The 16627-nt window shown below is 38.6% G+C and overlaps 1 protein-coding gene across 1 annotated transcript in view; it reads right to left on the bottom strand.

Annotated features, from left to right (window-relative positions):
- The window catches only part of FIG4 (FIG4 phosphoinositide 5-phosphatase), a 174578-nt gene that overhangs the window by 51795 nt on the left and 106156 nt on the right, over positions 1 to 16627 (bottom strand). The window contains exons 17-21 of the mRNA XM_043439281.1: positions 7715 to 7773; positions 6308 to 6455; positions 4762 to 4845; positions 2593 to 2788; positions 1493 to 1575 (exon numbers count right to left, since the gene is read on the bottom strand). Of these exons, the coding sequence (XP_043295216.1) occupies positions 1493 to 1575; positions 2593 to 2788; positions 4762 to 4845; positions 6308 to 6455; positions 7715 to 7773 (570 nt within the window). The remainder of the gene's footprint in view (positions 1 to 1492; positions 1576 to 2592; positions 2789 to 4761; positions 4846 to 6307; positions 6456 to 7714; positions 7774 to 16627) is intronic.

The following is a 16627-nucleotide window of genomic DNA, read 5'->3' as shown; positions in this document are numbered from 1 at the left end:
TAGAGGGGACTGAGGAGACCACCTGCTGAGCATCACTGGCCCACCAGCCCTCCTCAGAGAAGCCTCCAACAGCACTAATCTGGACTTGCAGCTAAGGGCCAAAGCAGGCCCCAGGCCCACTCAGCAAGGTGAGAGGATGCCCACTTAGCAATGGGCCACTGATATTTCTCAAGTACACCCATCTGAAGTGTGGCCTGTACTCCATGCATCCATCTAACTCTCAGGGATGCAGCCTGTAGTTTTTATTAGGTTTTTTCAAGGTCAGGAAAAGTGCTTCAGAAACTACCAATTATTAAATCATTACAGTGCTATGAAAAACTTTTAGCTTAGTCTTGTCCAACTTTCATCTTCAGCAAGTGAACATCATTGACATGTATACTTATGCTCTCTGCAGTAAGTAGTCATGTTAGTCACTAACTCCAGATAATTCATTCTTCCAGACCATGTTGCTTACAGAGGTCTACTTCAACTACTATAAACGTTGAGTGACAGAGTGTGACAGCTGTTGTGAATGTACTGTGTGTCCAGGAGTGAGGAGGGTGTGGCTGAGTTCTGAATGACTCAGCTGACTTCCAGCAGGACAGTGATACACAGTCATACCAGTGCTTCTGCAGTTAAGAAATGCTATATATTTCTATATTTTACATATCCTACAGCAGATCTTACTAATTGGAAGTAGAAAAATAATCAGCTCAATGGATTCTGCAAAACAAATACCCTCCTTAAAAAAGACCTGAAGACTAGTACTCATTTATATTACATTTTATTAAGCCAAACTTACATAAGTGGGACCATGTTCATTTGAAATAATTAAGAATTCTTAATACATATATTAATACTAGGTTGAGGGGGTGTTTAAATGGGTGTTTAATCCTGGGGGTGAGGAATTCTTTAGAGAGTCTGATAACTATTAATCTTCTCTGCAAACACACACAGACACATTTTTATGTACGTGATTTTATGGATACCTTTTGGTAGATTTCCACCTTTTAGCTAGATCTTCATAATAAAAGTCTATAACACTCTGAATTGGTCCCTTTACATCACTGCTTCCTTTTTCCTTCTCAGTCACCACTCTCACCAGCACCACATCCTCCCCCTCTGCCCACCCCAAGCTAAATTGAATACAAAGTCCTCAACTGCCAATATCCCAGGTTCATTTTGTAAGAAGGTACTTGATCTTGAGAATTTGTTAATGCAGGAATGCAGAAATGCATTTGAACTTCAGTTTGCAGTTTCTATTTGGGCAGTGAAAATACGTGTTAAGTATCATAAACTTTTATCATTCAGGGGCCCAAGAGTCTCAGGCAGTAAGTAGGCTTTTTAACTCCAGACATAAGTTGTTTCAGAATCTGACCTAAATGCTACTATTCCAAGTGGAATTCACTTCCTTCTGTATGGTTGACTACTTTCAGTTTTTAAAAGTTATATTAGATGTAAGTTATTGTAATATATTTGCATTTGTCCTTAATTTCTCTTGAAAATACCTTACCTTAAATAAATGGAAAGATCTTCTTCTGAGAGGCCATCTGAGAGGTTGATTCCATACACCTCTTTCATGGGCTGGACTACATTCTGAGGTCAAAAAATAAGGGAATCAGGAAGAGTTCTTAGACATCTAGCACATTAATAATTTCCAAAAATGAAGAAAAGGACCCTGTGAATTTTCCCATAAAAACCATCACAGTGTTTCTTCAACGTATTCATTAAATTTCTCAGTTAATGATTTTTTAAAAATTTTATTTCATTTTCACTAAAATAGTTTATTTTATGATAAACTATTTGGTAATTACTAATTGCTTTTGTATAATGCAAGAGTTGGCAAACATTTTCTGTGAAGGGTCAGGCAATAAATACTTTAGGTTCTTTGGGTCACATCATCTCTGCCACAGCTGCATAATTCTGCTGTTACAGGGTGAAAGCAACCATAGATAACATATAAACAAATTGGTATGGCTGTAAATAGGTATGGCTGGTTGTAAATTAAACTTTACTTAGAAAAAATGGCAGCAAGCTGCTTTGGCCAATAGGCTGCACTTTGCCAATGCCCAGAATAACGGATTTAGTTCCCATATCATTACATCTTATTTGCTATGTCTACCTTAAATGACTTCTGGCTCTTTCTAGAAATTCAGTTCCCCTAAAGCTAAATTTGAATTGTTCACTTGCCTTTTGTTTTTCCTCAATATACTGTCAATATAAAATTCAACAGGATGAACTTCCCACTGGGATTAGGCAGAGATTGTGAGGCCCAGAGGCAAACCCTGCATTCCCATAATGTGCTAAGCAAGGGAACAAATGGACCTTGAGTGGATGGGTTGCTCTAAGAGGGACAGGATTCTCTTTAAGAATTTTGAAGTGACAAGAAAGTTACTATTACATGTGGAAGCAAAAACACCAATTTCAGAAACCATTATCAGTAATGTCTTTGCCAAATGTATTTGTCTCTGTAGCACCTCCACCACCGCGCATGAGAACGGTGGAGTGAGGTGATGTGACTCTTCCTGGCTGTCAGCCTTTTAGCTGAAAGCGGGATTCTGGAGCTGGTTGTCCGGAGCCTCACTGGACGTCACCTGCTCCCGGGCCCCTCACCTCTGTCACTTTGGCGCTGTCGCCCGCGTCGGTCATCTTCACTGGCGTGGAGCGCTGGGACACAGAGCCTTCCTCCTCCCGGTCGGTCCCCGAGTCGTCTTCCGAGCTGCTGGACACGGCCTCCTCGCTGGGCGGCGGCGGGGCGCTGGCGGCTGTCTTCCGCTGTAACACAGCTTCTTCTCTGTTGCTCTTATTTCTTTAAAAAGAGGAATGTGGATGTGAAGCATCTGTAAACTGAACCCTCAGTGCTCACCATGTATCACTCTGGCCCAAAGCCCTGGTCCTGGAGAAGAGTTAAGAAAATGACTGTGAGAAGCTAGCGTCTGGATTTAAGTTGTGCTGAACGGAAAAGTTTAATATTTTATCATGTACATGTACTGACCTTCCGTGAATTTAAGCTTTGCTATGAATTCAGAAAATAAGCAAGTATGTGCTTGCAGTGTGCAGAAAAGCCTTTCTACCACTTGGCTACTGTGTCTTCCCCTTTGGTAACTGAAATCAGGATTTTCAAAATTTATAGTACAAGGTTATGTTTGAGATATTAGTGAAATTACCTATAAATTGTAGAAGCATCGAGACAGTCAATAGCCAAATCCATGTGTATTTCTGGCCTTTCTATGAATTTTTATCAATCAAAGTGGCAGCTGATTACTTGCACCAAAGTAATGAGCAACTGATGAACATAAACTAAGATTTTAAACTTTTAAAACAACTTAATTAGTAAATAACTATGTTTGCTGAAGATATCTTCTAATAATAGGGAGTGGCCAGGGGGGACAGAAAAAAGTACACATTATTTGCTTTTATTTCAGTGCCAAATTTGAGCGTAGTCAGAATACTGTTTTTTTCTTAATTAAAAAAATGTATGGTAATATTTTTGGCTTTTATGAAAAATATTTAATATATTTAATATTCTTACTTGAAAAAATTCTCTGCAAGGGACTTGAAATATAATATTCTACATTTTCTAGAAAAGAAATATGTAATACTATCTAACCATGGGTTAGATATTACAGAAAATAAATTCATTTCTGACTTTATGAACCTGAAAATTAAAGTTGATACATTTCAGCACTATACACTAAAATAAATGGTCATTTATGTATTTGTCCCAGGAACTCTTTAAATTCTAAATGTCTTGAGGATGTTTCTTCTTTTAAATTCCTCATAGCACCTGGTCCAGGACACATATTTAAGCCACATAAGTGGTGTATCTGGGAAACAGTAATATCAGTATATATCTCACTGTATAAATCACACATGTAGTTAGAATCCAATTAAGACCCTGTACACACTCCCAAATACAATTAGGACTCAGAATCCACAGTCTGGCCAGGGCCTAGGAGAATTCTTATCACTGGGATCACTCAGGTCAGCTGCAGTAACAGAGATGCATACACTAGGACACATTTCATTCCAGTCTCAAAGCATAAAGATTTAAACATGGTTTGTGCTCTTCCTCATACTACCGTATACAATAAAATAACAGTCATCCCCCACACAATGTTAATGTAATACACAGAAAATCCATTAAGTCCTCTGTCTGAGCATTTGCTTTAATGTTTTCTCAGGATGCCAGCAAAAATAAACACAACGAATATACATTTTTACCTAAGTCTTTTATGTTGTGGGAAACAGAGGATGCGGAGTTATTAAAGGACATACATAACATCTATTACCTAACTTTATGCCATCTATGAAATTCCTAATTTAAGTAAAATGTACTGTGTTGCTGAAATTCCCATAAATTCTACTTTCGGTGTCAAACATGTTTTAATAATCCCAGTGCAATAAATAAGCTACCTGTATAGATGCAGTGGGCTTCTCAGGTGGTGCTAGTGGTAAAGAACCCACCTGCCAATGCAGGAGACAAAAGAGATGCAGGTTCTATCCCTGGGTCAGAAAGATTCGCTCGAGGAGGAAATGGCAACCCACTCCAGTGTTTGTGCCTGGAGAATCCCATGGATGGAGGAGCCTGGCAGGCTACAGTCCATGGGGTCACAGAGTCAGACACTACTGCAGTGACTTAGCACGCCCATAGATGCAGTGTATGTACTATGCTCTAAGCTATATGACTTGAAGTTATTAGTTTTGGGTGAAAATTATATTGCAAGTGCTATATTATTTTGATTTGAATCTTTAAAATTTTATTCTACAAGGAAATCTTACCCCAATACTGATTTTCCAGTTTCATCTGGTTTACGTACAGTAAATGGACTTGGATCAATACCAACGGTCTTAGGCATGAAGTCACTGAAGAAAGGGGAAAAAAATTCCATGTGAATCACTGTCCATCCAGATGATATCAGCTTCCCTCTCCATCCACATTCTTATACTATTCCTTCTTAGCCTTCAGAGGTATGTATATTCTAAGTGAAATGCTCAAGGGAGTTTAGGTGATCCGGGCCATAAGACCCCATGAATTAATGTCACTCGGTAACTTCAATGTTAGCAGTCTTCACTGTGAATTTTCTCTGATTAAGAGGCCCAACATTTTGAATTCAAGATTTTGTTTTCTGGAGCAGAGTTGATATCTGAATTACTATTAAGAGGCATCTCTGGTTGTATATCATGATTCATTTTCAAGTAAAATTAAACTCATAAAACTGATGGCAAGATACTAAGCCGCTCGGTTTTATGGACAATGTTTTTATTACACTATACCACCTACGGAGGCAGACACAGTTATCAAAAACACAGTGGAATGAACTGAAGTATCAACATCTGTCTCATTAGTCTGGAGTTAATTCATTATAACACTGGAACACTTTAAATAGAAACTGTTAATTTACCACTTACTGTGATAAGCTGAAGCTACTCCCTCATGATACAGGGGCTACCTTACTATTACTGCTGAAGCCAGACAAAACTCCTTAATAGATGCCAAAGAAGCAATGGTTACATGATTTATGCAGGTAAGACTCATAACTTCTGGCAAGGATACTGCTCCAAGCATGTGACTCAATATTACATTTTTTGAAAGAAAAGAAAGTAATATTGAATCTGACTCAAAATGCCTACTTAACAGTTTGAAAATGTTCCTTTCAAATATAAGTGGTTTAATTTTTCTTTCTTTTTGAACTACTCAGTTGATCCTCATGATTTATGGATGATATATTTGAGAATTTGCTACTCACTAAAATTTATGTATAACCCCAAGGAAAATGACGATAACCTCACAGTTAAAACTGCTGAACTTTAACAAATATAACTGAAAATCAAGCAAGTAAAAATTCCAAACTTTCTGTCTGAAACCAAAGCAAAATGTAGAGTGATTTCTAGGAAACAAACCATGAAATATGTTTCAACATGTACTATATTAAGTTTAGGCACACATATATCACATTTGAAGAAAATGTGAAACACAAAAGGTAAATACAAGAATGCAAACTTTAGTATAAAACATAATGATCAAAAGCTGATTTTCTGAGCCTAATTTTCTTAATCTAGACCCACAATTTTCCTAAAAGGCCCCATTAAAGTCCAAAAGAGACAGAAAAATGACAAATGTTCAAAGGTGACAGACCAGGATGGAGAGCTGTCCAACAATAGAAGGACTGTCTCCTGAGTAATGGGCTCCCAACTGCAGAAGGAATTTCAGAGGTTGGACAACCACCTGTAGCAGGCATGAAGAACAGTAAAGGAAGACATAGCTAAACAAACTAGGAAAACCACAGTTCCCAAGGCTTCCAGTTTCAGAGAATTCACAACATACCGCGCTGAACTCGTCATAGCCAAGCAAAAGGTGTCATCAAAGCTACTCAGTTCGTATGGTCGAAAGAACTCATTGTGGATGTCAATCTCCTCTTCATATTTGTGAAATTTCTTCACTACTAACTTCTTTAAGTTCGCAGCACAGATAACTGAGAGAGATACTGCCTGTTACTCTTAAAAGTCTTCAGATTACATCTCATAAACACTTCTGTAATGTCAACTATGTTCACAGAGAGTACACTGAACAAGGCTCAGACTGTGCCTCTGGCACTTACACGCTTGGAACTGAAACCAGATGTGTGCACAGAATATACATTTGCAAAGCTGAGCAAGACAGTCTCTAAGGAGGCGGAAACCTTTGGGAGCTGGGGTGGGAGTGCGAAATTATTTAAGAAATTGAATCACTCAATTCTTTAAATTCCATTTTTCTCTTCAATAAACACCCTCTGCCTTAGAGATAAACATTGTGCAGCTATTTTATTAAATTTTCCATTATACTTCAAATCCTCTTTATTATGGGCAACATTAGGGTGTTAAATTCCTATCTTTTTTCCCAGAACAACTGAATCTTCCTAGCAGCAGTAATGATTTATGATTTTGCCCAGAATTTCAAGGTTAACAAATGCTTTCTAAAAGCTAATTAATAATTTGTTAAGAACTTATTTGCAATCGTCTTACTTTATGGGCTTCACCATACCATCCAAAAATGGGATGGTCAAACGTGACTAGATGGAATCTTCAACTGGAGTGTTCCAGATTGGCAATAGATCGTCATATCCTTTCACAATTGAGAAAATTGGCTTGTCCATGGTCAGAAGAATCAATAATAGAATCAAAAATAAACTATTTCAAACTGGTCAATTATTTAAACTTGGAAACATTGTTCTAATATGTTAAAATACATTTTAAGGTATTCTTTGAATGTAAAAACTTTCCTGCCTTTCTGACAAATTAATATATAATTTAATCTTCAGTGACTAAAATATAGTTTTATACATACATCTGTACCTTTTTTCATGGCTTAGATATAGGGAGAGTTTTTATTTCTCCTTGTGAATGGGTCCTCACTTCCTCCCTATTCCCCCCAAATATGTACGAATCTATTAAGTACTAATTTTAAATGATGAAATAATATATCCACTAAACATCTGAGTGACATACCTGATAACTGGTAAGACACAATACAAGGTATTGGCCTATTTAGACAAAAGAAGTATAATACAATCTCTACCCTTTAAAAAAAGCTAAGATGTTATAATCCTCCTATCTATTATAACAGCAACATAACACTGAACAGTCATTCATTTCTTTCTAATAAAATGTTATATGAAAAGAATGCTTCAAGATCATTTAAGAATAATTTCTAAATAGACTGGCATACAAACTAAAGGAGAAACAGCGTACCTACCTTCATCATAAGGCAGTGGTAAATGTTTTATTACCTCTGGTGTCCACCAGTAAGTGTAACTATTAAAAAAAAAAAAAAGGATTAAAATGGGCCAAATGTAAATGTTGGTTTTCTACAATTCACTAGATAAAATGTGTTATCTAGACAAATGAACTGTGGTGGGGGGTGGTTAGTACTAGGATAACAGGAAAGGCTCCTAAAGTTTTGCTTGAGGCTGAAGTTATGCTTTAGAGCAGTGCTTCTCAAAGGCAGCATACACAGGAATCACTTGAAAATCCTGTTAAAAGGCAGATTCTAATTCAGTAGGTGGGGCCTGAGATTCTGCATTTAAGACAAGCTCCTGGTGATATCAAAGGGGCTGGTCCTCAGACTACTTTTTGAATAGCAAGTCTTTAAAGCATGGAGGGGAAAAAGAAAAAAAAAAAAAAAAAAACAACAGAAAAGGGATAAGTCTGCTGCTTACAAAGAATTCATTCAGTCTTTCACCATTTATTAAGCACTTACTGTGCTTAATACTGTTCTACGCTTTAGAAATGCCATGTTGAAAATAAAGAAAAAGTAGAGCCACAGTATTGTTTCTGTCTTCACCAGCACAAGTTTCATGCTGGAAAGAGAAATACACCAAGATAAGAGGGAATTGTGCACAGCCCAGGAGGTGGAAGGAAACAGCACAGCATCTCTAGTAGGAGCACTCAGGGGTCCTGGTAGAGCTGCGATCAATACTCTTTTTAAAGAGCAGAACTGACACCGGAAATGGGCAAATGTAGTCTTGATGTTCAAAAATGAGAGGGTGAAAGACTCCAAAAACTACACAGCAATGAGTGTGATGTCAATGCAGGCAAGATAACAAATCAAGTATTTACTAGAGATGGGAGTAGCCTAAGAAGATGACCAGTGACTTCTATGAATCCACATCTATTCATAAAAACAAGCCACACCAGGCTATTCTCATTTCCTTTTCTAAAAAAATCAGATTATCAGATCAAAGGAATGAAAAAGACATGGGCTAACTCATTTAAGAGGGTGTTTGTGTGTTAGACAAAGAACTCACCCGCGAGGCAAGCACAGGCATAAATTCTAATGATGGCAGACAGAATTGGCAGAGGAGGAAAGCAGAGAAGGTATCAGCGCATACATAAATACTAAAAAATGGTTACTTAGGAAAAAGAAGAAAACATTATAAAGAACATGTTTTAACTCAGAATGCACCATGTGGAGAAAATGAATTAAGATGGAATTAAGAGATCAGGCCATAAATTTAAAAAAATACATATTACTAAACTGTATCTCCTTATGCAAAATAAAGCTTAACAATACTTTTCAAAAAAGCTAGAATCATCAAGACAGTATTGTACTGGGGCACAAAAACAGAAATATAAACCAATGGAACAAGATAGAAAGTCCAGAGATAAACCCACACACCTACGGGCACCTTATCTTTGACAACAGAGGCATACAATGGGAAAAAGACAGTCTCTTCAATAAGTGGTGCTAGGAGAACTGGACAGCTATGTTAAAAGAATGAAATTAGAACACTTCATAATACCACACAAAGAAAAACTCAAGATGGATTAAAGACCTAAATGTAAGACCAGAAATTATAAAACCCTTAGAGGAAAACAGGCAGAATACTGTATGACATAAATAATAGCAAGATCCTCTGTGACCCACTTCCCAGAGTAATGGAAATAAAAACAAACAGGTGGGACCTAATTAAATTTAAAAGCTTTTGCACAGCAAAGGAAACTATGAACAAGGTGAAAAGTCAACCTTCAGAATGTAAGAAAATAATAGCAACTGAAACAACTGACAATTAATTACCAGAATATACAAACAGCTCATAAAACTCAATACCAGAAAAACATCCCAATCAAAAAGTGGGCAACTATGGAAGATGGTATGGAGATTCCTTAAAAAACTAGGAATAAAACCACCATATGACTCAGCAATCCCACTACCAGGCATATACCTTGAGGAAATCAAAACTGAGAAAGAGACAACACTCCAATGTTCATTGCAGCACATTCACAATAGCTAGAACATGGAAGCAATCTAGACATCCACTGACAGATGAATGGATAAAGGAGCTGTGGTACATATACACAATGGAATATTACTCAGCTATAAAAAGGAATGCATTTGAGTCAGTTCTAATAAGGTGGATGACCCTAGAGTCTGTGATACAGAGTGAAGTAAGTCAGAAAGAGAAAGGTAAATATTGTATACTAATGCATATACATGGAATCTAGAAAGATGGTACTGATGAGTTTATCTGCTGGTCAGCAATGGAGAAACAGACATAGAAAAGGACATGGCATGGAGCGGAGGAAGAAGAGGGTGACATGTATGTTGAGAGTAACATGGAAACTTACATTACCATATGTGAAATAGATAGCCAATGGGAATTTGCTGTATGGCTCAGGAAACTCAAACAGGGGCTCAGTATCAGCCAGAGGGGTGGGATGGGGAGAGAATGGGAGGGAGGTTCAAGAAGAAGGGGACATAGGTATACCTACAGCTGATTCATGTTGATATTTGGCAGAAAACAGAAAAATTCTGTAAGGCAACTATCCTTCAATTAAAAAATAAATATTTTTTTCTTTAAAGTGGGCGAAAGACTTAAACACCTCTCCAAAGAAGATACACAGATGACTAATGTGCTAAGTCACTTCAGTTGTGTCCAACTCTTTGTGACCCTATGGACTGTAGGCTGCCAGGCTCACCTGTCCATGTGATTCTCCAGGCAAGAATACTGGAGTGGGTTGCCATGCCCTTCTCCAGGGACTCTTCCTGACCCGGGGATTGAACCCCTGTCTCTTAGATGACTAATAAACACATGAAAAGATGCTCAACATTGCTCTTTATTAGAAAAATGCAAATCAAACTACAATGAGGTATCACCTCACACCAGTCAGAATGGCCATCATCAAAAATCCACAAACAATAAATACTGGAGAGGTGTGGAGAAAAGGGAACCCTCTTGTACTGTTGGTGGGAATGCAGACTGATACAACCACTATGGAAGACAGTACAGAGATTCCTTTAAAGATGAGAAATAAAACTACTATATGACCCAGCAATCCCACTACTAGGCATATACCCCGAGGAACCCAAAATTGAAAGAGACATATGTACCCCAATGTTCACTGCAGCACTATTTACAATAGCTAAGACATGGAAGCAACCTAGATGTCCATCAACAGATGAATGGCTAAGGAATTTGTGGTACATATATAGTGGAATGTTAGCCATAAAAAGGAATGCATTTCAGTCAGTTCTAATGAAGTGGATGAACCTAGCGTGTATTATACAGAGTGAAGTAAGTTAGAAAAACAAATATTGTATATTAACACCTATGTATGGAATCTAGAAAGATGGTACTGATGAACCTACTTGCAGCGCAGCCATGGAGATGCAGACATAGAAGAAAAGATTTATGGACACGGGCTCTGGGGAGGAAGGAGAGGGTGATATGAATGGAGAGAGTAGCGTGGAAACATATACAACTACCATTTGTAAAACAGACGACCAATGGGAATTTGCTACATGATCCAGGGAACTCAGACCGGGACTCTGTGACAAGCTAGAGGGGTGGGAAGGGGTGGGAAGTTCAAGGGGGGTTCAAGAGGGAGGAAACATATGTATACCTATAGCTGATTCATGTTGATGTATGGCAGAAAACAGCACAATACTGTAAAACAGCTATCCTTCAATTAAAAGTATTTTTTTTTTAAAGTCCAACTCTTCTAAGTGGGTCTCAGAAGGAAAGAAGCCCAAAGAAATACCTGCCCTGGGGAAGCTGGGCTGAGATGGATGGAGGAGGAGAGCATCTGAGAAGACTGAGCCCAGGACCGGGAGGCATCACCTCCCTCACCAGCACATTCACCCAGGGGAAGAGCCCCTGCACCGGGACAGAGATCTGCTTCCGGACCAGGTATCAGAGGACAGGAGATGGCAGGTGGGCGCCACTTCCTCCTCTGCATAAACACCTAGTGAGTTGGCTCCTTTTCTCTGTTTCACTCCCCAGTATTAAGAGTGTTCAATTCCATTGGCTCACATAGAAAGGTCAGGAAGATTTTAAAAGGCTCTTTAACTCCACTAGTAAACTTGGGAGCTCTGTGAAATAACATATATGGATCTGAGCAAAGCAACTGATATATGTGAACAAGACAGAGACGTGTGGGCAGGATGACAGGACAGTCAAGTGTTGACAGCATGGTTAGTTAACAGCTGCTGAAATGATTCCAACCAAAAATCACATAACAGTGTCAAGGTGGAGGGAGTTGTTGGGTGGTATCCCACAGGGCTCTGCTAGCCACCCTATTCTGTTCAAGCACTCACCCTATTTCATCAAGGACTTACATTAGGATCAAGATAGCCAACTGATTAATTCTGAAGAAGCTACAAAGCTAGAGGAAATAGCTAATAAATAGGATACGTGTTTACGTATTTTTTCTGGAAGCAGACAAAGCATATACAAGCATGACAAGATGGCAGAGATAAGGCACGGCAATAAAAGTTCTAGTGCACAGGAAGCCCAGATAATTAACATTATGGTAGCACTGCTGGAAACAGTCAATGTAACTTTGTACTTCATGATAAAAAAACAGATTACCCAGGATGAAGGGAATGATGGTACCAATGATGGTACCACACTTGGCACAAATTAGACCAAACTCCGACTACTATTGGACCCAGGTTTGAATTCCACAGTTTAAAAAGAGCACTGACATAAACTGGAATATGGAAGAAAGCCTTCTGAATGCTAAACAGACTTAAAATCACAGAATAGGAGAAACAGGTAAGGAAATGGAGCTATTTAACCTGGAGAAGAAGAGGCTTTGAGAATGTGTGAACCTGTCTTCAAATATTTAAAAGACCATCAAGTGAATGAGAAAACTGTGTTCTTAAGGTCTCAGGGGATTAAACTAAGATTAGTAGGTAAAGTTACAGACAAATGGATCTCAGCATGATATGAGAAAGAGTAGTGTAAGCGAACTGTCCAAAAACGACTACCTCCCAACCTGACAGATGCTGGTTGACAAACCAACCGAGCCCCACCCGGGAGGACACAGAGGGAACTCGTACATCAGACAGAAAACAGTGCCAGGAAACCTCCCAACTCTGAGTCAAAGAGATAATTAATGTATAACGCCTAAAAATACCCTGGTGACTTTGTTAACACTGAAAATGGCATCTGAGATGATATATGACATATTAACCTATTTCAGAACAAAGCTTCAATCAGCAGTTTTGAACAGATTCATAAACATGGGATTTTTGAGTCACAAAGTAGTTATCTCGAGAGAACTGGTTTGGATGAATTCCAGGCAAAGCTAGTTTATCCCCCCTTCCTTTATCATTTTATAAAAATACTATTTCAGAATAAATCATTGGTAAACAGTGTAAAATACAGATGGTCACAAAGTTTGGATACACAGACAAATACATAATAAAGTGTTCACTGATAGTATGTTATAAAATAGATCTTAATCATCTGAATAACCATGATGGTATGGTCACTCACCTAGAGCCAGACATCACAGCATGTGAAGTCAAGTGGGCCTTAGGAAGCATTACCATGGACAAAGCTAGTTGAGGTGATGGAATTCCAGCTGAGTTATATCAAATCCTAAAAGATGATGCTGTTGAAGTGCTACACTCAACATACCAGCACATATGGAAAACTAAGCAATGGCCACAGGACTGGAAAAGGTCAGTTTTCATTCTAATTTCAAAGGGCAATGCCAGAGAATCTTCAAATTACTGTATAATTGCACTCACTTCACATGCTAGCAAGGTAATGTTCAAAATCCTTCAAGCTAGGCTTCAATAGTACGTGAACCAAGAACTTCCAGACATACAAGCTGGATTTAGAAAAGGCTGAGGAACCAGAGATCAAATTGCCAACATCTGTGGGATCATAGAAAAAGCAAGAGAATTCCAGAAAAACATCTACTTCTGCTTTGACTGTGTGGATCACAACAAACTGTGGAAAATTCTTAAAGAGGCAGGAAAACCAAATCACCTTACCTACCTCCTGGGAAACCTGTGTGCATGTCAAGAAGCAACAGTTAGAACAGGACATGGAACAATGAACTGGTTCAAAATTGGGAAAGGAGTTCATCAAGGCTGTATATTGTCTGCTTATTTAACTTGCTTATTTAACTTTATTGTATACAGAGTACACCATGTGAAATGCTGGACTGGATGAATCACAAGCTGCAATCAAGATCTCTGGGAGAAATATCAACAACCTCAGATATGCAGATGATACCACCCTAATGGCAGGAAGTGAAGAGGAACTAAAGAGCCTCTTGATGAAGGTGAAAGAGGAGAGTGAAAAAGCTAGCTTAAATCTCAACATTCAAAAAACTAAGATCATGGCATCTGGTCCCATCCCATCACTTCATGGCAAATAGATGGGGAAACAGTGGAAATAGTGGCAGAGTTTATTTTCCTGAGCTCCAAAATCACTGTAGACAGTGACTGCAGCTGTGAAATTAAAAGATGCTTGCTCCTTGGAAGAAAGCTATGACAAACCTAGTCAGCATATTAAAAAGCAGAGACATTACTTTGCTGACAAAAGTCTGTATTGTCAAAGCTATGTTTTTCTTTTTTTCTAGTAGTCATGTACAGATGTGAGAACTGGACCATAAAGAAGGCTGAGCACTGAAGAAGTGATGCTTTTGAACTGTGGTGCTGGAGAAGGTTCTTGAGAGTCCCTTGGAAAGCAAAGAGATTAAACCAGCCAATCCTAAAGGCATTCAACCCTGAATATTCATTAGAAGGACTGACGCTGAAGCTCCAATACCTTGGCCACCTGATGCAAAGAGCCGACTCATTGGAAAAGATCCTGATTCTGGGAAAGATTGAGGGCAGGAAGAGAAGGGACGACAGAGGATGAGATGGTTGGATGGCATAACTGACTCAATGGACATGAATATGAGTAAACTCTGGAGACAGTAAAGGGCAGGAAGCCTGGCGTGCTGTAGTCCATGGAATCACAAAGAGCTGCACACGACTTAGTGAATGAACAACAAAAAATAAGTGATAAAATAATATTATCTAAGTTTCTAGACTTAATGGCCATTCTATATTATTTTTAATAAGTATTACAACTAAGGAATGTAGTCGTTTTAAAGAACACTAACACACTGATGAAAGAAATCAAAGAGGACACAAGCAGATGGAGAAATATACCTTGTTCATGGATTGGAAGAATCAATATTGTCAAAATGACTATACTACCCAAAGCAATCTATAGATTCAATGTAATCCCTATCAAGCTACCAAAGGTATTTTTCACAGAACTGGAACAAATAATTTCACAATTTGTATGGAAATACAAAAAACCTCAAATAGCCAAAGTAATCTTGAGAAAGAAGAATGGAACTGGAGGAATCAACCTGCCTGACTTCAGACTCTACTACAAAGCCACAGTCATCAAGACAGTATGGTACTGGCACAAAGACAGGAAAATATAGATCAATGGAACAGAATAGAAAGCCCAGAGATAAATCCACAAACCTATGGACACCTTATCTTCGACAAAGGAGGCAAGAATATACAATGGAAAAAAGACAACCTCTTTAACAAGTGGTGCTGGGATAACTGGTCAACCACTTGTAAAAGAATGAAACTAGAACACTTTCTAACACCATACACAAAAATAAACTCAAAATGGATTAAAGATCTAAATGTAAGACCAGAAACTACAAAACTCCTAGAGGAGAACATAGGTAAAACACTCTCCGACATAAATCACAGCAGGATCCTCTATGACCCACCTCCCAGAATATTGGAAATAAAAGCAAAAATAAACAAATGGGACCTAATCAAACTTAAAAGCTTTTGCACAACAAAGGAAACTATAAGCAAGGTGAAAAGACAGCCCTCAGATTGGGAGAAAATAATAGCAAATGAAGAAACAGACAAAGGATTAATCTCAAAAATATACAAGCAACTCCTGCAGCTCAATTCCAGAAAAATAAATGACCCAATCAAAAAATGGGCCAAAGAACTAAACAGACATTTCTCCAAAGAAGACATACAGATGGCTAACAAACACATGAAAAGATGCTCAACATCACTCATTATCAGAGAAATGCAAATCAAAGCCACAATGAGGTACCATTACACACCAGTCAAAATGGCTGCTATCCAAAAGTCTACAAGCAATAAATGCTGGAGAGGCTGTGGAGAAAAGGGAACCCTCTTACACTGTTGGTGGGAATGCAAACTAGTACAGCCACTATGGAGAACAGTGTGGAGATTCCTTAAAAAACTGGAAATAGAACTGCCATATGACCCAGCAATCCCACTCCTGGGCATACACAGTGAGGAAACCAGATCTGAAAGAAACACGTGCACCCCAATGTTCATCACAGCACTGTTTATAATAGCCAGGACATGGAAGCAACCTAGATGCCCATCAGCAGATGAATGGATAAGGAAGCTGTGGTACATATACACCATGGAATATTACTCAACCATTAAAAAGAATACATTTGAATCAGTTCTAATGAGATGGATGAAACTGGAGCCCATTATACGGAGTGAAGTAAGCCAGAAAGATAAAGACCAATACAGTATACTAATGCATATATATGGAATTTAGAAAGATGGTAATGATAACCCTATATGCAGGACAGAAAAAGAGACATAGAAATACAGAACAGACTTTTGGACTCTGTGGGAGAAGGCAAGGGTGGGACGTTTCGAGAGAACAGCATCAAAACATGTATATTATCTAGGGTGAAACAGATCACCAGCCCAGGTTGGATGCATGAGACAAGTGCTCGGGCCTGGTGCACTGGGAAGACCCAGAGGGATCAGGTGGAGAGGGAGGTGGGAGGAGGGATCAGGATGGGGAATACGTGTAGATTCATGGCTGATTCATGTCAATGTATG

Source organism: Cervus canadensis, chromosome 20 (genome assembly GCF_019320065.1).
Source record: "Cervus canadensis isolate Bull #8, Minnesota chromosome 20, ASM1932006v1, whole genome shotgun sequence".
Classification (NCBI taxonomy): domain Eukaryota; kingdom Metazoa; phylum Chordata; class Mammalia; order Artiodactyla; family Cervidae; genus Cervus; species Cervus canadensis.
This window is presented reverse-complemented; position numbering and strand designations above follow the sequence as displayed.